General features: G+C 40.0%; 1 protein-coding gene across 3 annotated transcripts in view; it reads left to right on the top strand.

The window, feature by feature from the left end:
- Positions 1–25,123, top strand: part of ece2a (endothelin converting enzyme 2a) — a 246,905-nt gene that overhangs the window by 116,162 nt on the left and 105,620 nt on the right. For all 3 annotated transcript variants that reach the window (XM_061920185.1, XM_061920186.1, XM_061920187.1), the window contains one exon: positions 10,080–10,363. In XM_061920185.1, the coding sequence (XP_061776169.1) occupies positions 10,080–10,363 (284 nt within the window). The remainder of the gene's footprint in view (positions 1–10,079; positions 10,364–25,123) is intronic.

Here is a 25,123-nt window from a genome sequence, read left to right as displayed (position 1 = left end):
GCCTGTTACTTTATATCTCACAATTTTTTACTCTTTAACCAAAATTTCCATTTTTTTTGTCATAATTTCGACTTTTTACCTCACTAATGTGATTTTCCTATTTTATAATTTCCACTTAGTGTCTTATACTTCTGACTTTCTATCTCATAATTTAGACTTTTTATTTTATAATACAGGTTTTTTTAACCCTTAATTTCAACTTTTTATTTCATAATTGTGACTTTTTATCCCAAAACTTTGATATCTTTTTAGACTTTTTAATTTATTTGATCATTTTTCACCCTTTACCTTATATGTTTTTACTTTATTTCCAAATGTATTACTTATCTCATATTTTCAACTTTATATCTCACAATTATGGCTTTTTATCTTCTGATTTTTAACTTTTTATCCAGTGGTTTCGATTTACTTCTCTTAATTTTAACTAACCCACAAATTAGATTTTCCCATTAAATCATTTTGCCTTAATATCTTATACTTCTGACTTTCAATCTCATAATTATGATTTTTCATCTTATAAGTTAGCCTTTTTATTATGACATTCAGTACCGGGTTCTTGTGGAAACGGGCTTCCTTACTTTAGACGTTTACTTAAAGTAGCTGAAGTCTAATTGCTTTGACGTCCCAGTTGTATGACTTCTGTATTGTTGTAAGTTACATCGTACTATGGCACACCAACACTCAGTTTAAATCGAAATTCAATATTTCAAGTAGTGTTGTACAGGATACTGGTACAAGTATAGTACTGTGATACTAATGAGTCATATTCGGTACTATACCGCCTCTAAAAAGTACTGGTCCCCGCTCCCCTTTTTTTTTTAATGGGCGTAATGGCGCATCGTTGTTACGTCGTGACATTCCTGGTTTTTCGAGCAGAAGAGCATGTTCAGCAGCGCACTATCACAGAGTACTTACAAGCAGACAGAGTGTGTAGACAGAAAAGGGAGAATGGACACATTTTGGTCGAAAAACTAAAGTTATGACACTGAAACACCCCCAGGAAGAGGTGCTTTAAGACATGGCTAGCTAGCTAGTGGCTAACGTCCAGCTGCCGTGTGCAGTGTTTTAGCTACTTCTAAATCACTAATCCTCACCTCCATGGTGACAAATAAAGTATGTTTCTTACAAGTATCATTATCACTGCAAGACGAGGATACAATAGCTCACTGGCGTCACAATGTAAACAAATGCCTTGGGTGGATCTACACCTGACATCCACTGTAATGATACCAAGTACAGCAGTGTATCTAGTAGATACTATTATGATTATATGGATATTTTTTTCGCATCACAAAATCTTTTTTCGTTTTTTTAAAATTCATAATATGTTTATAAACTCAGTAAATACGTCCCTGGACACATGAGGACTTAAATTATGACCAATGTATGATCTTATAACTACTTGGTATCAAATTAATACCTAAATGTGTGGTATCATCCAAAACTAATGTAAAGTATCAAACAACAGAAGAATAAGTGATTATTACATTTTAACAGAAGTGTGGATATAACATGTTGAAACAGAAAGTAAGCAGATATTAACAGTAAATGAACAAGTAGATTAATAATACATTTTTACAGTTTGACCTTTATAATGTTGACAAAATTATAGAATGATAAATGACAGAATATGTTACTGTAGGGCTGGGCAATATCGCCTTTTTTAAATATCTCGATATTTTTAGGCCATATTGCGATACACGATATATATATCTCGATATTTTGCCTTAGCCTTGAATAAACACTTGATACATATAATCACAGCAGTATGATGATTCTATGTGTCTACATTAAAACATTATTCTTCATACTGCATTAATATATGCTCATTTTTAAACTTTCATGCATAGAAGGAAATTACAAGTACGTAAGTCAATTGACCAAAACTGTATTTATTAAACAGTTATTAAGCAATGGCACACACGTTCATGTCATTTCAAAACAGAAAGTGCAACATTGTCAGAGACATTTTAAGTGTTAAATAAAAATGAGCTGCATAATAGGAAATCAAATAGTGTTCGTTCTTCGCTATGTGGTAGGTAACTACGGACGTTATTAAATTATGTTGGAGATGTTGACAAGCGGAGTAATCACTCTTCATTCTCTAGCAGACTTTTCAAATGATGCTACATATTAGGAGTAATGCTACTTTTTGTAGCAACGCTGTTTTGCCCCACATTTGACAAATTACGGTTGCCTGTTCGACATATTCCCACTTGAAGCCAAACCACCGCCAGACGATGGACTCCCTGCGGTTTTTTGGGGGAATTAATTTTTCCTTCATTCGCACCTTCTTACTCTCGTATTACCACTCGCACGGCTCTGCTAGCATCACAGCTAACGTTACCCACGCTGCTACCTCTCTGCTCCGCGAGGGCTTATACGAATGTGACGTATGACGTGACGTATGTAAGAAGGTGCGCTTACACTCTGTGAGAAGGAGAGACAGGAAAGAGTGGAAATAGCCTGTAATGTAATGCCCGCAGCTAAAAGCAACTGCGTGAAAAGGTATACTCGAATATTACGATATAGTCATTTTCTATATCGCACAGAGACAAACCCACGATATATCGTGCATATCGATATATCGCTCAGCCCTATGTTACTGCATACATCAGCAGACTAATTAGGAGTCTTTGTTTGTTTTCTTACTACTAAAAGACAAACTGTCAAGTATGTTCACTATTTTATTTATGGACTAAATTGCAATAATAAACATATGTTTAGTGTACCCTAATAATTTTTGTTAAAGGGGAATATTATCACATTTTCAGAAGGATTAAAACCAATAAAAATATTTTTTCAAAATGTTACCCATCACGGAATATCCTGAAAAAAGGCTTTAAAGTGCCTGATTTTTGCTATCTGTAAATCCACCGTCCATTTTCCTGTGACATCACATAGTGACGCCAATACAAACAAAAATGGCAGATAGCACAGCAAGATATAGCGACTTTAGCTCGGATTCAGACTCGGATTTCAGCGGCTTAAGCGATTCAACAGATTATGCTTGTATTGAAACGGATGGTTGGACAGATAGCGAAAACGAAATTGAAGAAGAAACTGAAGCTATTGAGCGAATAGCTATTGAAGCTATTAGGCGATCGCCTTCTAACCAACGATTGCATCTTTTGACCAGACCTCTGGAGCAACTTAAATCTGTCGATTGGTAAGTGTTTGTTTGGCATTAAATGTGGGTGGAGGGAAAGGCTGGATGCAAATATAGCTACAAATGTACATACAGCTAGCCTAAATAGCATGTTAGCATCGATTAGCTGGCAGTCATGCCACGACCAAATATGTCTGATTAGCACATAAGTCAATAACATCCACAAAACTCACCTTTGTGATTTCGTTGACTTTATCGTTGGAAATGCATCTGCTTTGACTATCGCAGGATATCCACACATCTCTGTGCCATGTCTGTCGTAGCATCGCCGGTAAAATGTGCAGACCAAACGAGGGACTTTCGCATCTTTTGACACTGGTGCAACTTAAATCTGTCAATTGGTATGTTTGTTTGGCATTAAATGTGGGTGGAGGGAAAGGCTGGATGCAAATATAGCTACAAATGAGGCATAACGATGCAATATATACATACAGCTAGCCTAAATAGCATGTTAGCATCGATTAGCATGCCGTGCTAATCGATGCACACTCCACGTAAATCAACATGAATCCGTCCCTGATCGTGTTGTTACACCCTCCGACAACACCAGAGGTGGGTAGAGTAGCCAGAAATTGTACTCAAGTAAGAGTACTGTTACTTTACAGATTTATTACTCAAGTAAAAGTAAGGAGTAGTCATCCAAATATTTATTTGAGTAAAAGTAAAAAGTATGTTGTGAAAAAACTACACAAGTACTGAGTAACTGATGAGTAACCTGTTTGTTTAATGATTACGGCAACAAATAATGCACAAAAACATAAAAATAGCAATGAGCAAATTCATAACCAGGAATATCTCTTAAGCAACTAAAACAATAATATGTATTAAATAATAATACATTAAAATAAAAGAAATTAAGGCAAATTGAGCCACAATAACGTAACAGCACCATAGGCTCAGCAGGCATTCATTGATTGATTGACTGAAACTTGTATTAGTAGATTGCACAGTACAGTACATATTCCCTACAATTGACCACTAAATGGTAACACCCCAATACGTTTTTCAACGTTAATCAATTACTTAATAAATGACCAAGTCGAGGTGATCTACCTCATATATACATACACACACACACACACACACATATATATATATATATATATATATATATATATATATATATATATATATGTATATATATATATATATATATATATATATATATATATATATATATACAGTATATCATTTATAGTTATTTATTTTGCCATTTTTGTTGACATGTTAAAGGTATTTTAATGAATATACATGCATGTTTAACATATAGATTCCTATCTTTCATGAAGACAAAAATATAAGTTGGTGTATTACCTGATTCTGATGACTTGTATTGATTGGAATCAGACAGCGTTGCTGATAATGTTCACATTTTCAAATGGAGGAGAAAAAAAGTTCCTCTTTTCTGTCTAATACCACATGAAAGTCGTTGGTTTTTGGCATCTTATTTGTCCAGCTTCCATATTCGTTTTTATACACTTTACAATAAACACATTGGCGGCAAACTCCGTCGCTTGCTAGCTTGTTTGCTCTGGCTTTCAGAGACTCTTATTTTGTTAGCGCAGGCGCGATGGAGCGGCACTTTTATTGTGAAGCCAGGAACTGTGCGATCAGTCTTTAGGCTTAAAACGGGAAGTACGGTTGAAATAAAAAGTGTCTTTTTTCCTATACACTTTTGATTGATTGATTGAAACTTTTATTAGTAGATTGCACAGTACAGTACATATTCCGTACAATTGACCACTTAATGGTAACACCCCAATAAGTTTTCCAACTTTTTTAGGTCTTATTTGACGTGTGACGGTTACGTGACCGCCTGGTTTTGTTTGATTGGTCCAACGTCACCAGTGACTGCATTTGATTGGTGAAACCCAGGCATGCGTAGTTCCTACTTTGAATGCGTGTCTGACAAAATCAAAACAAACAAAGTGTGCATTAACAGATCGATAAAAAAAAGTAGCGAGTAACGAGCTGATTGTAGATAAATGGAGCGGAGTAAAAGTAGCGTTTCTTCTCTATAAATATACTCAAGTAAAAGTAAAAGTATGTTGCATAAAAACTACTCTTAGAAGTACAATTTATCCCAAAAGTTACTCAAGTAGATGTAACGGAGTAAATGTAGCGCGTTACCACCCACCTCTGGACAACACACTGACGAGGCATGATGTCTCCAAGGTACGGAAAACAGTCGAAAAAACGGAAAATAACAGCCAATTAGACTTGTGTGTGTAATGTGTTTGAGAAAATGGCGGATTGCTTCCCATGGTGACGTCACGGGTGAAAGGTCATCGCTCCGACAGCGAACAATTGAAAGGCGTTTAGATCGCCAAACTCACCCAGAGTTCGGAAATCTGTTAAAAAAAATATGGTCTTTTTTCTGCAACATCAAGGTATATATTGACGCTTACATAGGTCTGGTGATAATGTTCCCCTTTAACATATAGACAATATTGCCATTTTTTGTGGTCCCCTTTATTTAGAAAAGTATCAAAGTATTGCAATACACTTTGGTACCGGTACTAAAATATTGGTATTAGGACAACACTAATTTCAATTAGTGTTTACTTCTCAAAGCAGGACTTGTATTTTTATGTTACGCATGTAATCCTTCCTCAGCTTCCTGGCATATGCGATGGTGAAAGCTCTACTTTGTTACCACAGCGTGCAAGTTCTTCCTACTTTTGCTGCAAACACGATCATGTGTCAAAGTGAATTATACATGAGTGTGCTAATTGATTCTGTGGCCTCCCTCCTGCAAGTCACACACACGTGGTCCTGAAGGCTGGCAGCCAGGTGATAACAAGCACATGTGTCAATGTGGATGGATCTTACAGCCTCACCTGTCTCACACCCTTTTTACAAAGTCATGTGCGCACGCTCACCCTTTATAGAGCAACATTTCAACTTAACATCTCTATCATCATTCTTGTGCATTTATCCTCCTCCTCCACCTCTGCCTCCTCCGTCGATGAGTCACTTGGTTTTAAATGCCTGCATCTTCCTCCACGCTAATGTATCGTCAACCACTTTTTGGTACATGTCTGCTCGACAATATGGAAGCATCAGCTTGACAAATACACTTGTAAATAACATAATGCCAATCATTTCTACAACTCTTATTTCGTTGTGATAGAGTGATTGGAGCACATAAGACCACATAACTTTCCTCCGAATCAGTGGCCTAGTGGGTATAGTGTCCGCCCTGAGATCGGTAGGTTGTGAGTTCAAACCCCAGCCAAATTATACCAAAGACTATAAAAATGGGACCCATTACCTCCTCCCTGCTGAATTGGGGGTTAAATCACCAAAATGAGTCCCGAGCGCAGCACCGTTGCCGCCCTCTGCTCCCCTCACCTCCCGGGTGGTAAACAAGGGGATGAGTCAAATGCAGAGGACAAATTTCACCACACCTAGTGTGTGTGTGACAATCATTGGTACTTTAAAGGCCTACTGAAACCCACTACTACCGACCACGCAGTCTGATAGTTTATATATCAATGATGAAATATTAACAATACGGCCTTTTTAGTTTACTAAATTGCAATTTTAAATTTCCCGCGGAGTTTCTTGTTGAAAACGTTGCGGAATGATGACGCGTGCACGTGACGTCACTGACTGTCAGGACATATTAGCGTAGCACCATTTGCGGCTAAAAGTCGTCTCTTTTCATCGCGCAATTAAACAGTATTCTGGACATCTGTGTTGCTGAATCTTTTGCAATTTGTTCAATTAATAATGGATAATTCAAAGTAGAAAGATGGAGTTGGGTAGCTTCAGCCTTTAGCCACACAAACACATGGTGATTCCTTGTTCAAAATTCCCGCAGGGGAAGCTTTACCATGGATCAGAGCGGTCAAGCGAACATGGTTCCCGACCACTTGTCAACTGGCAGGTTTCGGTACGAAAATTGTGGTAAAAAGTCGCCTCTTACCGGATATCAGCTGAGCTTGCGCTGTCCATGCAGCTGCCGTCGACTTCCCTCAGAGACTGGCGTCAAGACACCTGTGGACAAAACCCTCCGACTATCAGGTACTATTTAATCTCACTAAAACACTAGCAACACAATAGGAAGATAAGGGATTTTCCAGAATTATCCTAGTAAATGTGTCTAAAAACATCTGAATCCGTCTCAATGCAATCGCCTTTTTTTTTTCTTTTTCTAATCCTTCGCTATCAATATCATCATCCACGAATCTTTCATCCTCGCTCAAATTAATGGGGAAATTGTTGTTTTCTTGGTCCGAATAGCTCTTGCTGCTGGAGGCACCTATAATAAACAATGTGTGTTTTTATCAGCACCAAAAGTTGCGAACTTCATCGTGGATGTTCTCTACTAAATCCTTTCAGCAAAAATATGGCAATATCGCGAAATGATCAAGTATGACACATGGAATGGACCTGCTATTCCCGTTTAAATAAGGAAATCTCATTTCAGTAGGCCTTTAACATTAACTCCAGAAAGGTCTTATCTTTGTCCATGTGATGTCAGATGAAACAAAAATTGAGATGTTTGGTCACAATACCCAGCAATATGCTTGGAGGAGAAAAGGTGAGGCCTTTAATCCCAGGAACACGATTCCTACATCCAAGCATGGTGGTGGTAGTATTATGCACCTGGGCCTGTTTTGCTGCCAATGGAACTTGTGATTTACAGAGAGTAAATGGGACAATGAAAAAGGAGGGTTACTTCCAAATTCTTCAGGACAACCTAAAATCATCAGCCCGGAGGTTGGGTCTTGGGTGCAATTGGATGTTCCAACAGGACAATGACCCAAACACACATCAAAAGTGGTAAAGGAATGGCTAAATCAGGCTAAAGTTAAAGGGGAACATTATCACAATTTTAAAAGGGTTAAAAATAATAAAAATCAGTTCCCAGTAGCCTGTTGTATTTTTTGAATTTTTTTTCAAAATTTTACCGGTCCCGAAATATCCCTAAAAAAAAGCTTTAAAATGCCTTTTTTTCGCTCTCTGCGAAGACACTATCCATTTTCCTGTGACGTCATACAGTGCTGCCAATGTAAACAAACAATGGCGAATAGCACAGCAAGATATAGTGTCATTAGCTCGGATTCAGACTCGGATTTCAGCGACGTAAGCGATTCAACAGATTATGCATGTTTTGAAACAGATGGTTGGAGTATGAAAGTATTGAAGAAGAAACTGAAGCTATTGTGGAAAAAGCTATTGACGCTATTCATAGCCATAGCATGGCCGAATAGCTGCGTTAGCATCGCCGGTAAAATGTGCGGACCAAACGATCAGGACTTTCGCATTTTGTGACATTGGAGCAACTTAAATCCTTCGATTGATAACTGTTTTTTTCGCATAAAATGTGGGTGGAAGGAAACGTAATATAGTTGCAAATGCATCTGCAGGTTATCCATACATCTCTGTGCCATGTCTGCTTTAGCACCGCTGGTAAATAGCATGTTAGCATCAATTAGCGTAGCATGTTAGCATCGATTAGCTGGCAGTCAACATCAACAAAATTAACCTTTGTGAGTTCGTTGACTTTATAGTTGCAAATGCATCTGCAGGTTATCCATACATCTCTGTGCCATGTCTGCTTTAGCACCGCTGGTAAATAGCATGTTAGCATCGATTAGCGTAGCATGTTAGCATCGATTAGCTGGCAGTCAACATCAACAAAATTAACCTTTGTGAGTTCGTTGACTTTATCGTTGCAAATGCATCTGCAGGTTATCCATACGTCTCTGTGCCATGTCTGTCATCGCCGGTAAAATGTGCAGACACTCCGGCACATTCAATGGGGGATTGGTGGCAGATTTCTTACCACTTTCGCATCTTCGGGCCAGTGGTGCAACTTGAATCCCTCCCTGTTAGTGTTGTTACACCCTCTGACAACACACCGACGAGGCATGAAGTCTCCAAAGTTAAAAAAAAAAGTCGAAAAAACGGAAAATAACAGAGCTGAGACCCGGTGTTTGGAATGTGTTGAAAATGAAAATGGCGGCTGTATTACCTCAGTGACGTCACGTTCTGACGTCATCGCCAAAAGAGCCATAAACAGAAAGGTGTTTAATTCGCCAAAATTCACCCATTTAGAGTTCGGAAATCGGTTAAAAAAATATATGGTCTTTTTTTATGCACCATCAAGGTGTATATTGACGCTTACATAGGTCTGGTGATAATGTTCCCCTTTAAGGTTTTAGAATGGCCTTCCCAAAGTCCTGACTTAAACCTCTGGACAATGCTGAAGAAACAAGTCCATGTCGGAAAACCAACAGATTTAGCTGAACTGCACCAATTTTGTCAAGAGGAGTGGTTAAAGATTTAACCAGAAGCTTGTGGATGGCTGCCAAAAGCGCCTTATTGCTGTGACATTTGCCAAGGGACATGTAACCAAATATTAACATTGCTGTATGTATACTTTTGACCCAGCAGATTTGGTCACATTTTCAGTAGACCCATAATAAATTCATAAAAGAACCAAACTTCATGAATGTTTTTTGTGACCAAAAAGTATGTGCTCCATCCACTTTAGCACTAAAAAATACAAGTTGTAGAAATTATTGGAAACTCAAGACAGCCATGACATTATGTTCTTTACAAGTGTATGTAAACTTTTGATCACAACCAGGGGCGCCGCTAGGGATTTTGGGCCCCATGAAAATAATCTTTACAGGGCCCCCAACACATAATTTCATCTTCATTAGGGGCCTCTCTGGGCCCCCCTCCATCATGGGCCCCTAGAATCCGTCTCCTTTACCCCCCCTTTTCGGCTCCCCTGACCACAACTGTATTGGCATGTTTTCTCCTGTCACGTCAACAGCAGCGGTCGCTGAAAGCTGTTAAATCCCATGCTGCCACTATTTTCATCACACCATCTATTATTCACACAGGACAAAAACAATCATCCTCATTTCTTGTGTGTTTCCATGTGCAGGCTGTGGGAACAGCAGTGTGAGCGCTGACATGTACGACGCCGGCTATCGCTCCATCACCAATATCGACTACTCCTCGGTGTGCATTAGCACCATGAGCGCAAAACACGCCGACCGCCCGGGTATGAGCTGGCGGCAGATGGGTATGAGCCAGCTTTCCTTCCCCGACGCGTCCTTTGACGTGGTCCTAGAGAAGGCCACGCTGGACGCCGTGATGGTGGAGGAGAAAACCCCCTGGGAGGTGTCCCCTCAGACTGCAAGTTTCATTCACCAGACCCTCACTGAGGTATTGTCAAAACACACACAACATTTCAAAGTCTCCACTGAGGTCCTCATTTACTAACCGTTTGCATGTCTTAAAACACGTGCACACCTGTTAGCAAACACAAAGCTAATCTGCTAAACGTGTGCAAACTGAAAGTTCCACACACGTCTGCAGGATCAGTGTTGGCGCTGCACAGATGAGAATCCCCCGTCAACATTTTAGACGGACAGAAATGAAGAATATTGGACATATTGTCTATTCAGCAACATCATTTTATAATGTTATAGACGTGTGACAGTTGTTCAGCCGTCATAATGTGGGTTGCAGTAACGATCGATGCAAGACGCATTATGGCCGGTTTGACTCCGGTTTATTGTTTCAAAAAACATGTGTTTTTGCCAGTCGGTCGCGCCAATTTCTAGCGCGCCGGCTCTTCCTGCTCGTCGCGGCGCCCCTTTCGGTGGCCGGTGTCTGCGTCTTCCGCGGGGGCTCATCTCGCTCTGGGTCGCTCTCGTCGTCTTCGTGGTCTTTGTTAGCCGGTGTTTCCTCTCCTACTTCTGCCGCGATTGTTCCTCCTTCTCCCCTTTTATACCGCAGCAGAAGATGCAGAGATTGAGAGCAGGTGTGTCGTTTACGCACCTGGCTTGGCTTGCTGCAGCGTCGCTCCGAATGCGCCCCGCCTCTCCTCTCCGCTGCATGCTCCGCCTCCTGGCCGCCATCTCGGGTAGGACCGCTGTCTGTCCTATCCCGCTGTCGGCCCAGTGTCTCCACAAGACGCTAAAGCACTCAAGGGGCTGACTAAAACAAATTAAATGTGTGCGTTGTGATGTCCTTTAGTATTTTTTAAATTATGTTTGTTTTCCATCCATCCATCCATTTCCTACCGCTTATTCCGTTTCGGGGTCGCGGGGGGCGCTGGCGCCTATCTCAGCTACAATTGGGCGGAAGGCGGGGTACACCCTGGACAAGTCGCCACCTCATCGCAGGGCCAACACAGATAGACAGACAACATTCACACTCACATTCACACACTAGGGCCAATTTAGTGTTGCCAATCAACCTATCCCCAGGTGTATGTCTTTGGAAGTTTGTTTTCGTCACATATAATATTATTTATTAAAATAATTCTTATATGAATAAAAACGTCTTAAAATATGAATTTTTTTTGCGCATTGAGCGGCATAAGTGCAGCCTCTCTCCAAGGAGCGCACTTTCGGCTGTAAAATAAATGTGTCCATTGTTTGTTTTACCACAGGACTGCTTTTAAAAAGCCCATAAAAAGTAGTAGAAATCTCCTGCAGGTTTGAAAACAAAGCAGATGCTGCAGTAGTGTTGTAAAGTAAACCGGTGCTAGAATAGTATCACGGTACTGATGAATCCAAAATGGTACTATACTCTGTTTGAAACAAACTGGTTCCTGGGCATGATGTCACCTTGTCACTTTGCTGGTTTTACAAGCAGAGGAGCATGCTTGGCAGCGCAAACACACAGAGTACTTACAAGCAGACACAGTGTGTAGACAGAAAAGGGAGAACGGATGCAATTTGGCCTAAAAACCAAAGATAAAGGTGAAGCTATAACACTGAAACACCTTCAGGAAGAGGTGCAGTCGGCAATGTTTTAGCTACTTCTAAATCACTAATCCTCGCCTCCATGGTATCAAATAAAGTACGTTTCTTACAAGTATCATTATCACTGCAGGACGAGGAATTGCTAAACATGCTTCACTACACACCGTAGGAGGATACAATAGCTCACCGGCATCACAATGTAAACAAATGCCATGGGTGGATCTACACCTGACATCCACTGTAAGGATACCAAGTACAGGACCGTATCTAGTAGATACTACTATGATTACATCGATATTTTTGATTTATTTATTTATTTTTTTTTAATTCATATTATGTTTATAAACTCAGGAAATATGTCCTTGGACACATGAGGACTTTGAATATGACCGATGTATGATCCTATAACTACTTGGTATCGGATGGATACGCAAAATCCTCATTTAAATAGGGCGGTCTGCACCACTTTACAATTGGACACGCAGTGTTAGTAGATCACACGTAACACACCGACTAATAATAACTCATTTATAGCTTGCACGCGCTGCGATGTTTGGATCTTAGTAAATCTGGACCTAATCTTTTTACATTTTATAGTTTTCACCGCACTTATTCGGACAGTAAAACTGGAAGACAGACACAATTAGCAGGACAACAAAAACACAGTTGATGTCCACCTGACTTTGATACTGCAGAAGGGTGACTCACGTGAACCAAAGAGCCATCCATTCTATTTTGACCTGAATAAGGAGGCGGAAACAGAATTGTAGTTTTAAAGTTTTTAGATCCCCAGAATAATAATGTCTTCCCCAGGAAACAGAAGTAGCCTGCTAACTACCAAACAGATGGACACTTCACACACTCTGGTGGAGGTCTGTGAAACATTCTAGTAATTACAGTATTTAGTCATCAAGTATTGCTAAAACAACATATGAAGAGTCCAGACGCTATGTATGAAACAGGCATCCTGCTGATAAGTCTCAATGTGAAAAATGCACATATATTAAGAAAAAAAAAATTGATAATGTTGTACAAATCTTGCTGCAAAAACAGATAACTCCAAACGTTTCTTTGAAAGAAAACAGACAAACCTTACGTGGTGCCAGCCTAGCCTTAAAAATGAGTGAAAACAGATCAGTTTGTTCATAGGAAAGTTAATTCCATCACTGTAATGAATGATTTTCATCCAAAAGCACCCTTTTTGGGGTGATCCTTGCACAGGGGTTTACATGGACAGCTGCATCACAAGACAACAAGAGCAAAGTAAACACCAGGCATGTGATTTTTCCGTCGAATGTCGGAATTCCGTCTTTTTTAGTCTCGTTGGCAAAATAAATATCGACCAATCAACTACGGCGTAATATTATATTACGCCGTGGTTGATTGGTCGATATGTTCCTTGTGACCAATCAGGACATCTGTTGTGAATGATGACGTTATTACCGCCATTTTCCAAATGTAAACGATGTCAGTTCTCGAGAGAAAGGAAATTGATAAACATGTCAAAAATACGTTTCGATGGGACTGCATGGAAAGGGAAATCACTGATACTGTTGGGAAGAAGGAAGTTACGACTTTGTTCGGCGATTTTTTTCGGAAAATCGATCGTCCCGGAAAAGTTTTGTGCAAGTGGTGTCATGATAATATTGACTATGGATCACAAGGTTTCAAGGCTTTGGAAGTACATGCCAAACGCCAAAAAACATGTGAAACAACTCGAAGCAAAGAAAACAAACTTTTCACTAGCTGGTACTTTTGGATGTCAACCGAAAGTGAGCAAATGTTACGGACTTCATCCTTTGTTTACATCGACAACTGCCGTAGACATGGAGAGGAAAGATCCACCCAAACAACCCACTTAAGTTGCAGACAGGGTAGTTAATAATGAGGTAAGCTAAAAATATTTGCTTGCGAAATACGCATGTTTGTTTTAAATATTAACCAATTATTGCTTTGCGAAATATAAATGGGTTTTTCTAAAAATAAAAAGCCACGTGAAAATATATTATGAAGTTACAGAAATTCAAAGAGTCGCATTATTGATTCCAGTTAACAATTTATTTGAAATAAATTTGCATATAATACTAGAGGCAGAAGTTGGCAGTGAAATCCAAAAAAGAAGCTACAAAAGCAGAGACCAAAAGGAAAATGCAGGCTGCTCAGAATTTTGCAAGGAAAGCTCATGTTAGGACTCTCCGAGCAAGTAAATGTGTGAAGTGAACTGAAATAATGATGTAATACTGTAAATAAACTGTAGATAATAACACTGATCAATGTGACACCTGTGGATGTGAAATGAACACAAGATGTAAATATTAGTGACTAAATACTGTTGGGACTGAACCATATACAGATTCATTAGGATAATTGGGGTATGTATGTTCTATTAATGATGTTTTCATGCCTTTAAACACTAAAATATTTTCTTTAAATGGTGCTGTCTTTGTTAATTTTAGCATGTTAAATTGGTGAAGAACCAGGAGCTTCGGGAGGGGGGCGTTGCCCCCCTTGCACCGCCACTAGGGCACCTTCATCCCCCAGACACCCGGAAATTTTTTCAGTCTTTTTCATTGTGGTCAAATCACATGCCTGAAACACACAATTCAGTTTGTCAGTCAAACACAGCTCAGATTTATCAGGACAGTCTCTTTTTGGGCCCAGGAGGTGAGAGCACCACATACTCACCATGGATTTCATCAAAGTCACTTGCTATTACGGTTGTCCGGATACTCGTATTTTAGTACCGGTACCAAAAGTATTTAGATACTTTTTGATTCTTTTTTAAATAAGGTCGACCACAAAAAAATGCATTATTGGCTTTATTTTAACAAAAAATCTTAGGGTACATTAAACATATGTTTATTATTGCGATTTAGTCCGAAAATAAAATTGTGAACATACTAGACAGCTTGTCTTTTAGGAATAAGTAAACGAACAAAGACTAATAATTAGTCTGCTGACGTATACATATTGTGTCATTTATCATTATATTATTTTGTTAACGTTATGAGGGACAAGCTATAAAAATAGATTATTAATCGTTAATTAATTGTTCATTTGCTGTTAATATCTGCTTATTTTCTGTTTCAACATGTTCTATCTACACTTCTGTTAAAATGCAATAATGACTTATTATTTTGTTGTTTGATACTCTACATGTGGTTTGGATGATAACACACATTTAGGTATCGGTCCGATACCAAGTAGTAACAGGATCATACGTTGGTCATATTCAAAGAGTTCATGGGTCTACGGATGTAGTTCCTGAGTTTATACACATAATATAGGAAAAAAAATTGGTGACGATAACAAATATCGAGGTAATCATTACAGTGGATGTAAGGTGTAGATCCATCCATTTGTTTACATTCAGGCACGCTAGCTTGCTGTTAGCAGTGACGCCGGTGAGCTCTTGTATCCTCCTACAGTGTGTACTGAAGCATGTTTAGCGATTCCTCGTTCTCCAGTGATAATGGTACTTGTAAAAAACTTACTTTGTCGCCATGGAGACAAGGATTAGTGACTCTGCAGATTGCGAATGGACATTAGCTAGCTAGCTAGCCATGTGTAAACATCGCTGTATGCATATATATATATATATATATATATATATATATATATGTGTGTGTGTGTATATATAAATGTGTGTGTGTATATATATATATATATATATATATATATATATATATATATATATATATATGTATATGTGTGTGTGTGTGTGTGTGTGTGTGTGTGTATATATATATATATATTTATATTTATATTTTTGTTTCTTTAAAATAGCCACCCTTTGCTCTGATTGCTACTTTGCACACTCTTGGCATTCTCTCCATGAGCTTTATGAGGTAGTCACCTGAAATGGTTTTCACTTCACAGGTTTTGATGCCTTTACTGACAATCTACAATGTAAATAGTCATGAAAATAAAGAAAACGCATTGAATGAGATTGTGTGTCCAAACTTTTGGCCTGTACTGTGTACAAACCCTGTTTCCATATGAGTTGGAAAATTATGTTCGATGTAATTATAAACGGAATACAATGATTTGCAAATCCTTTTCAACCCATATTCAATTGAATGCACTACAAAGACAACATATTTGATGTTCAAACTCATAAACTTTGTTTATTTTTTGCAAATAATAATTAACTTAGAATTCCATGGCTGCTACACGTGCCAAAGTAGTTGGGAAAGGGCATGTTCACCACTTTGTTACATCACCTTTTCTTTTAACAACACTCAATAAACGCTTGGGTAACTGAGGAAACTAATTTTTGAAGCTTTTGAAGAGGAATTATTTCCCATTCTTGTTTTATGTAGAGCTTCAGTCGTTCAACAGTCCGGGGTCTCCGCTGTCGTATATTACGCTTCATAATGCGCCACACATTTTCGATGGGAGACAGGTCTGGACTGCAGGCGGGCCAGGAAAGTACCTACATTCTTTTTTTACGAAGCCACGCTGTTGTAACACGTGCTGAATGTGGCTTGGCATTGTCTTGCTGAAATAAGCAGGGGCGTCCCTGAAAAAGACGGCGCTTAGATGGCAGCATATGTTGTTCCAAAACCTGTATGTACCTTTCAGCATTAATGGTGCCTTCACAGATGTGTAAGTTACCCATGCCTTGGGCACAAATGCACCTCCATACCATCACAGATGATGGCTTTTGAACTTTGCGCCTATAACAGTCTGGATGGTTTGCTTCCCCTTTGGTCCGGATGACACAATGTCGAATATTTCCAAAAACAATTTGAAATGTGGACTCGTCAGACCACAGAACACTTTTCCACTTTGCATCAGTCCATCTTAGACGATCTCGGGCCCAGAGAAGCCGGCGGCATTTCTGGATGTTGTTGATGAATGGCTTTCGCTTTGCATAGTAGAACTTTAACTTGCACTTACAGATGTAGCGACGAACTGTATTTAGTGACAGTGTTTTCTGTAGTGTTCCTGAGCCCGTGTGGTGATATCCTTTGGAGATTGATGTCGGTTTTTGATACAGTGCCGTCTGAGGGATCGAAGGTCACGGTCATTCAATGTTGGTTTTTGGGCATGCCGCTTACGTGGAGTGATTTCTCCAGATTCTCTAAACCTTTTGATGATATAATGGACCGTAGATGTTGAAATCCCTAAATTTCTTGCAATTACACTTTGAGAAACGTTGTTCTTGAACGGTTTGACTATTTGCTCACGCAGTTGTGGACAAAAGGGTGTAACAAAAGACTGCGTATTTTTTGGGAAGCTGTTTTTATACCCAATTATGGCACGCACCTGTTGCCAATTAGCCTGCACACCTGTAGTTGTGCAGGCTGTTTGATGAGCATTCCTCAACATTATCAGTATTTATTGCCACCTTTCCTAACTTCTTTGTCATGTGTTGCTGGCATCAAATTGTAAAGTTAATGATTATTTGCACAAAATTGTTTTTTTTATCAGTTTGAACATCAAATATATTGTCTTTGTAGCATATTCAACTGAATATGGGTTGAAATGATTTTCAAATCATTGTATTCCGTTTATATTTCCATCTAACACAATTTCCCAACTCATATGGAAACGGGGTTTGTATATATATATATATACACATATACATATATATATATACTGTAATTATATTTGTTTGTATATAATTTACATGTATTTATTTTGTAGTTTTGGTTAAATGTGTTCAAGAATAATACAAGCATGTTTAACATTCCTTTCTTTCAGTAAGACAATAATATAAGTTGATGTATTACCTGATTCTGATGACTTGCATTGATTGGAATCAGACAGTAGTGATGATAGTGTCCACATTTTAAAATAGAGGAAAAATAAGTCCTCCTTTCTGTCTAATACCACATGAAAGTGGTTGGTTTTTGCCATCTTATTTGTCCAGCTTCCATACTCTTTTTTTTTTTAAATTTTTTTTTTATATACTTTACAAGAAATATTAGCGGCAAACTCTGTAGCTTTCTAGCTTGTGCACGACTTAGACTTCCTTTTTATTATCATTCAAATTTGAACTTTACAGTACAAATGAGAACAAAATGTTGTTGCATTAGCTTATTGTAGTGCAGGATAAAAGAGCAATAAGGTGCATATATAAAATAAATAGATCACTGTACAGATAAGTTAATCAATTTTTGGGGGGAATTGTGGGGATTATTATGATGCGTTCAAGAGTCTTATGGCCTGAGGGAAGAAGCTGTTACAGAACCTGGTGGTTCTGCTACAGAGGCTGTAGGCACTATTTCTAGAGTCCGGCAGTGAAAGCAATCCTTGGTGGGCGTGGGAGGAGTCTCTCCAGATTTTCTGAGCCCAGGTCAGGCAGCGGCTTTTTGCGATCTCCTGGATAGGAGGAACACTAGTCCTGATGATGTTTTCCACCGTCCTCGCCACTCTCTGGAGAGACTTCCAGTCGGCGGCACTGCAGGCTCCAGTCCAGACAGAGATGCAGTCGGTCAGTAGGCTCTCTATAGTGCCTCTGTAGAATGTGGCGAGAATGGGGGGAGGGGGCAGTGCTCTTTCCATCCCACGCAAAAAGTGCATGGGCTGCTGAGCTCTTTTTACAAGAGCGTGTAGAGACCAGGTCATGTTGTCAGTTATCTGCACCCCCAGGAACTCGGTGCTGCTTACCATCTCCACTGCTGTGCCGTTGATGAAAAGTGGAACGTGGCTGGACTGGTGTCTCCTGAATTCAACGATGATCTCCTTGGTCTTGTCAATTTTCAGGACCAGGTTGTTGGTTTTGCACCAGTCAACCAGATGTTTCACCTCCTCCCTGTGGTCCATGTCGTTGTTGTCACAGATGAAGCCCACTACTGTTGTGTCATCCGTATACTTCACAAAGTAGTTAATAGTGGACCTGGCGCAACAGTCATGGGTCATCAATGTGAACAGTAGCGGACTCAGGATGCAGCCCTGGGGGGAGCCGGTGCTCAGGGAAAGGGCACAGGTGGTGTTGTCGCCCATTCTCACAAATTAATTAGCACAGGCAGGATGGAGCAGCACTATTATTGTGAAGACAGGAACTGTGCAGTTAGTCTTTAAGCTTTTGACGGCAGGTAAAATAAAAAGTGTTTCTCGACTTCCTGTCGGTCATTTTTTCGTAATAATAATTTGGCAGCAGCCAGTGTCATCCCACAAGACCCTCGGGTGCCGTGAAGTGACGAAAGTGACGTCTTAGTGAAGATTGATGATAGCTCATTTTTAGGTCTATTTTTTAATGGCCTGGCTGGCGATGGACTGACACACCATCGACCGCTAGCTCGCCATCAACAAAATGGGCACCCCTGCTTTATGTAGTTTCTCATGTCCTAGGGGAGTGATTTTCAACCACTGTGCCGCGGCACACTAGTGTGCCATGACATACAGTCTGGTGTGCCGTGGGAGATCATCTAATTTCACCTATTTGGGATAAAAATATATTTTTAGCAAAGCAGTAATTATAGTCTGCAAATGATGTGTTGTTGTTGAGCGTTGGGGTTTCCTAGAGCTTGGCAGAGTAACCGTGTAATACTCTTCCATATCAGTAGGTGGCAGCCGGTAGCTAATTGCTTTGTAGATGTTGGAAACAGCAGGAGGCAGTGTGCAGGTAAAAAAGGTATTTAATCCTTAAACCAAAAATAAACAAAAGGTGAGTGCCCCTAAGAAAAGGCATTGACGCTTAGGGAAGGCTATACGGAACAAAACTAAAACTGAACTACAAGGTAAACAAAAAACAGAATGCTGGAGGACAGCGAAGACTTACTGCGGAGCAAAGACGGCGTCCACAATGTACATCCGTACATGACAATCAACAATGTCCTCAGAAAGAAGGATAATCCATTCATTTTCTACCGCTTATTCCCTTTAGGGTAGCGGGGGGCGCTGGTGCCTATCTCAGCTACAATCGGGCGGAAGGCGGGGTAAACCCTGGACAAGTCACCACTTCATCACAGGGTAAAAACAACTGAAATATTCCCATCCATTTTCTAACGCTTATTCCCTTTTGGGTAACGGGGGGCGCTGGTGCCTATCTCAGCTACAATCGGGCGGAAGGCGGTGTACATACACCCTGGACAAGTCGCCACTTCATCGCAGAAGTGAAATATTCTTAATTGCTAAAACAATTAAGAATATTTTAATTTTCCTGAAGGAACTCTCCTGAAGGAATCAATAAAGTACTATCTATCTATCTATCTATCTAACAAAGTAGATGCGGGAAATATCGCTCAAAGGAAGACATGAAATTGCTACAGGGAAATACCAAAAAATAGGAGCGCAAGACAAGTAAAACACTACACACAGGAAAACAGCAAAAAATACAAAATAAGTTAGTGTGTGATGTGACAGGTGGTGACAGTACACCTACTTTGAGACAAGAGCTATGGTGATGCATGCTTGGTTATGCTTTAAAGTCGTATCCAACAATTGTGACGACAACTTTTTACTGTCAACTGAGTTTCGTTTTTTAATGATTTCTGCTGGTGGTGTGCCTACGCATTTTTTCAACGGAAAAAATGTGCCCTGGCTCAAAAAAGGTTAAAAAACACTGTCCTAGAGTGCTTTAGGGTCCTTTGCCGCTGATTCCGCTGTATAGTATTTGGGTTTGGGCCTGTTTACAAATGTACAAACCCCGTTTCCATATGAGTTGGGAAATTGTGTTAGATGTAAATATAAACGGAATACAATGATTTGCAAATCATTTTCAACCCATATTCAGTTGAATATGCTACAAAGACAACATATTTGATGTTCAAACTGATAAACACTTATTTTTCTTTTTTTTGCAAATAATCATTAACTTTAGAATTTGATACCAGTAACACGTGACAAGGAAGTTGGGAAAGGTGGCAATAACTACTGATAAAGTTAAGGAATGCTCATCAAACACTTATTTGGAACATCCCACAGGTGTGCATGCTAACTGGGAACAGGTGGGTGCCATGATTGGTTATAAAAGCAGCTTCCGTGAAATGCTCAGTCATTCACAAACAAGGACTGGGAAACGGTCACCACTTTGTGAACAAATGCGTGAGCAAATTGTCAAACAGTTTAAGAACAACATTTCTCAACGGGCTATTGCAAGGAATTTTGGAATTTCACCATCTACGGTCCGTAATACCATCAAAAGGTTCACAGAATCTGGAGAAATCACTGCACGTAAGCGATGATATAACAGACCTTGGTTCCCTTAGCCGGTACTGCATCAAAAAGCGACATCGGTGTGTAAAGGATATCACCACATGGGCTTAGGAACACTTCAGAAAACCACTGTCAGTAACTACAGTTTGTCGCGACATCTATAAGTGCAAATTAAAACTCTACTATACAAAGCGAAAGCCATTTATCAACGACACCCAGAAACGCCGCTGGCTTCCCTGGGCCCGAGCTCAGCTAAGATGGACTAATGCAAAGTGGAAAAGTATTCTGTGGTCTGACGAGTCCATATTTCAAATTGTTTTTTGGAAACGGTGTCCTCCGTACCCAAGAGAAAAAGAACCATCAGGACTGTTCTAGGTGCAAAGTTCAAAAGCCAGCATCTGTGATGGTATGGTGGTGTATTAATGCCCAAGGCATGGGTAACTTACACATTTGTGAAGGCACCATTAATGCTGAAAGGTACATACAGGTTTTGGAGCAACATATGTTGCCATCCGAGCAACATTATCATTAACGCCCTTGCTTATTTCAGCAAGACAATGCCAAGCCACTTCAATCAATCAATCAATCAATGTCTATTTATATAGCCCCAAATCACAAATGTCTCAAAGGACTGCACAAATCATTACGACTACGACATCCTCGGAAGAACCCACAAAAGGGCAAGGAAAACTCACACCCAGTGGGCAGGGAGAATTCACATCCAGTGGGACGCCAGTGACAATGCTGACTATGAGAAACCTTGGAGAGGACCTCAGATGTGGGCAACCCCCCCCTTGTATGGGACTTAAAGCAATGGATGTCGAGCGGGTCTAACATGATACTGTGAAAGTTCAATCCATAGTGGCTCCAACATTGCCGCGAGAGTTCAGTTCAAAGCGGATCCAAGACAGCAGCGAGAGTCCCGTCCACAGGAAACCATCCCAAGCGGAGGCGGATCAGCAGCAGATGTCCCCAACCGATACACAGGCGAGCGGTCCATCCTGGGTCTCGATTCTGGACAGCCAGTACTTCATCCATGGTCATCGGACTGGACCCCCTCCACAAGGGAGGGGGGGACATAGGAGAAAAAGAAAAGAAGCGGCACATCAACTGGTCTAAAAAGGAGGTCTATTTAAAGGCTAGAGTATACAGATGAGTTTTAAGGTGAGACTTAAATGCTTCTACTGAGGTAGCATCTCGAACTGCCGCATTCCAGAGTGTTACAACAGCGTGGCTTCATAGTAAAAGAGTGCAGGTACTAGACTGGCTTGCCTGTAGTCCAGACCTGTCTCCCATCGAAAATGTGTGGCCCATTATGAAGCCTAAAATACCACAACGGAGACCCCGGTCTGTTGAACAACTTAAGCTGTACATAAAACAAGAATGGAAAATAATTCCACCTGAAAAGCTTCAAAAATGTCTCTCCTCAGTTCCCAAACGTTTATTGAGTGTTGTTAAAAGGAAAGGTGATGAAACACAGTGGTGAACATGCCCTTTCCCAACTACTTTGGCATGTGTTGCAGCCATAAAATTCTAAGTTAATTATTATTTGCAAAAAAATAAATCAAGTTTATGAGTTTGAACATCAAATATATTGTCTTTGAAGTGTATTGAATTGAATATGGGTTGAAAAGGATTTGCAAATCATTGTCCACCCATCGATCCATTTTCTACCCCTTATTCCCTTTGGTGCCGCGGGGGGCGCTGTTGCCTATCTCAGCTACAATCGGGCGGAAGGCGGGCTACACCCTGGACAAGTCGCCACCTCATCACAGGGCCAACATAGACAGACAACATTCACACTCACATTCACACACTAGGGCCAATTTAGTGTTGCCAATCAACCTATCCCCAGGTGCATTGTATTCCGTTTCTATTTACATCTAACACAATTTCCCAACTCATATGGAAACAGAGTTTGTAATTGTGGTCTATTATTGCAACTTTATGGCTAATTTGGTCAGTTGTCATCAATAACTGCTGCAAAGTTATATACCGTAAGAGTGTGCTGCATGAGTACATGTCATGTTTGTGTTAGCAGTCCAAGCAAGAGGAGCGGATCACACAGCATAATACCTTGACGGTGCTGCTGTAGTGGAGTTCATTTGTAAATGGCTCTCAGCGTCAAATCAGCGTTAGTGGTACTCCACATCTCACTCAGCTGACTTACGTGATGCTGAGCACCACTAATCACAGCAGTGTTTCCACCTTTTCCCACGCTTGACCTTGACACACTGAGCGGGAACATGGCCGTCAGCTGAAACGCAGTCATTGACTCCTGAGCTCGCATTTGCACGTGAATTACTCACCGCCGCATCTCGGAGCGCCGCTGGATTCGTTTGAAGTTTAAAGTTCACTAGCTTTTTGCTGACTTGGGAACGCAGACGGAATGTGTTGCTGCGGTAAAAGCAAGAGTGCAAAGAGGGTCAGAATGAACTGAATCTTTTTATTTCACACTTCTATTGCGGGGAAGCTAATATTTATTTATTTTATTCAAATCAAGTAGAGGGTGGTCTTTTATAATCACTATACTGAAATGATAACTTTTATTAGTAAACAGTCGGCCAAACAGTTTCATATATAAGACTAGGGCTATATTTATTTCATTATACAGTGCAAGGTTTTCCCTTGTTATGGGCGTCAACTTATCATTTGCATTTTTTATGATGTATCACATTTCTTTAAAGGCCTACTGAAACCCACTACTACCGACCACGCAGTCTGATAGTTTATATATCAATGATGAAATATTGACATTGCAACACATGCCAATATGGCCTTTTTAGTTTACTAAATTGCAATTTTAAATATCCCGTGAAGTGTCCTGTTGAAAACGTCGCGGTATGATGACGCATGCGTTTGACGTCACCGGTTGTAGCGGACATTTTTTTCCAGCCCGGTCCGAGCTATAAGTAGCTTGCTTTAATCACATAACTACACAGCATTCTGGACATCTGTGTTGCTGAATATTTATCAATTTGTTTAATTAATAATGGAGAAGTCAAAGTGGAAAGGGAAGCGGTGTATTGCAGCTGCCTTTAGCAACACAAACACAGCCGGTGTTTCCTTGTTTAAAATTCCCGAAGGTGAAGCTGAACTACGGAACAGAGCGGTCAAGCGAACATGGTTCTTACCACATGTCAACTGGCAGGTTTCGGTGAGAAAATTGTGGTAATAAGTCGGCTCTTACCGTAGTTATGAGCGGAGCTTGCGTCCTCCTGCAGCTGCATGGCTTCCCTCAGAGACACTGGCGGTCACCACACCTGTGGCCGCACCCTTCCGACTTTCAGGTACTATATAATCTCACTAAAACACTAGTAAAACAATAAGCAGATAAGGGATTTTCCAGAATTATCCCAGTAATTGTGTCTAATAACATCTGAATCGCTCCCACTGTCCTCGCTTTTTTGTTTTAACTTTTTTTTATTTATTCATTATTTTTTTTCTAGTCCTTCACTCTCACTATCCTCATCCAGTAATCTCTCATCCTCGCTCAAATTAATGGGGAAATTGTCGCTTTCTCGGTCCGAATCGCTCTAGCTGCTGGTGTCCATGATTGTAAACAATGTGAGGATGTGAGGAGCTCTACAACCAGTGACGTCACGCGCACATCGTCTGCTACTTCAAGGATTTTTTATTAGCGACCAAAAGTTGCGAACTTTATCGTGGATGTTCTCTACTAAATCCTTTCAGAAAAAATATGGCAATATTGCGAAATGATCAAGTATGACGCATAGAATGGATCTACTATCCCCGTTTAAATAAGAAAATCTATTTTCAGTAGGCCTTTAAAAGGCTAAAAATTATATGTATGTTTAAAAACAAATATTATTAATTTGTATTAATATGTGTATATATATTTAGTACAGGCCAAAAGTTTGGACACAGGTTGTCATTCAATGAGTTTTCTTTATTTTCATGACTATTGTAGATTGTCACATCAAAACGATGAATAATGGAGTTATGTACTTAACAAAAAAAGGTGAAATAACTGAAAACATGTTTTATGTTATAATTTCTTCAAAATAGCCACCTTTTGCTGGGATAACTGCTTGGCACACGCTGGCATTCTCTCGATTAGCTTCAAGAGGTAGTCACCTGA

This window comes from Nerophis ophidion, linkage group LG14, assembly GCF_033978795.1.
Source record: "Nerophis ophidion isolate RoL-2023_Sa linkage group LG14, RoL_Noph_v1.0, whole genome shotgun sequence".
NCBI lineage: Eukaryota > Metazoa > Chordata > Actinopteri > Syngnathiformes > Syngnathidae > Nerophis > Nerophis ophidion.
Note: the sequence above shows the minus strand (reverse complement) of the source record. Positions and strands in the feature narration are given on the sequence as shown.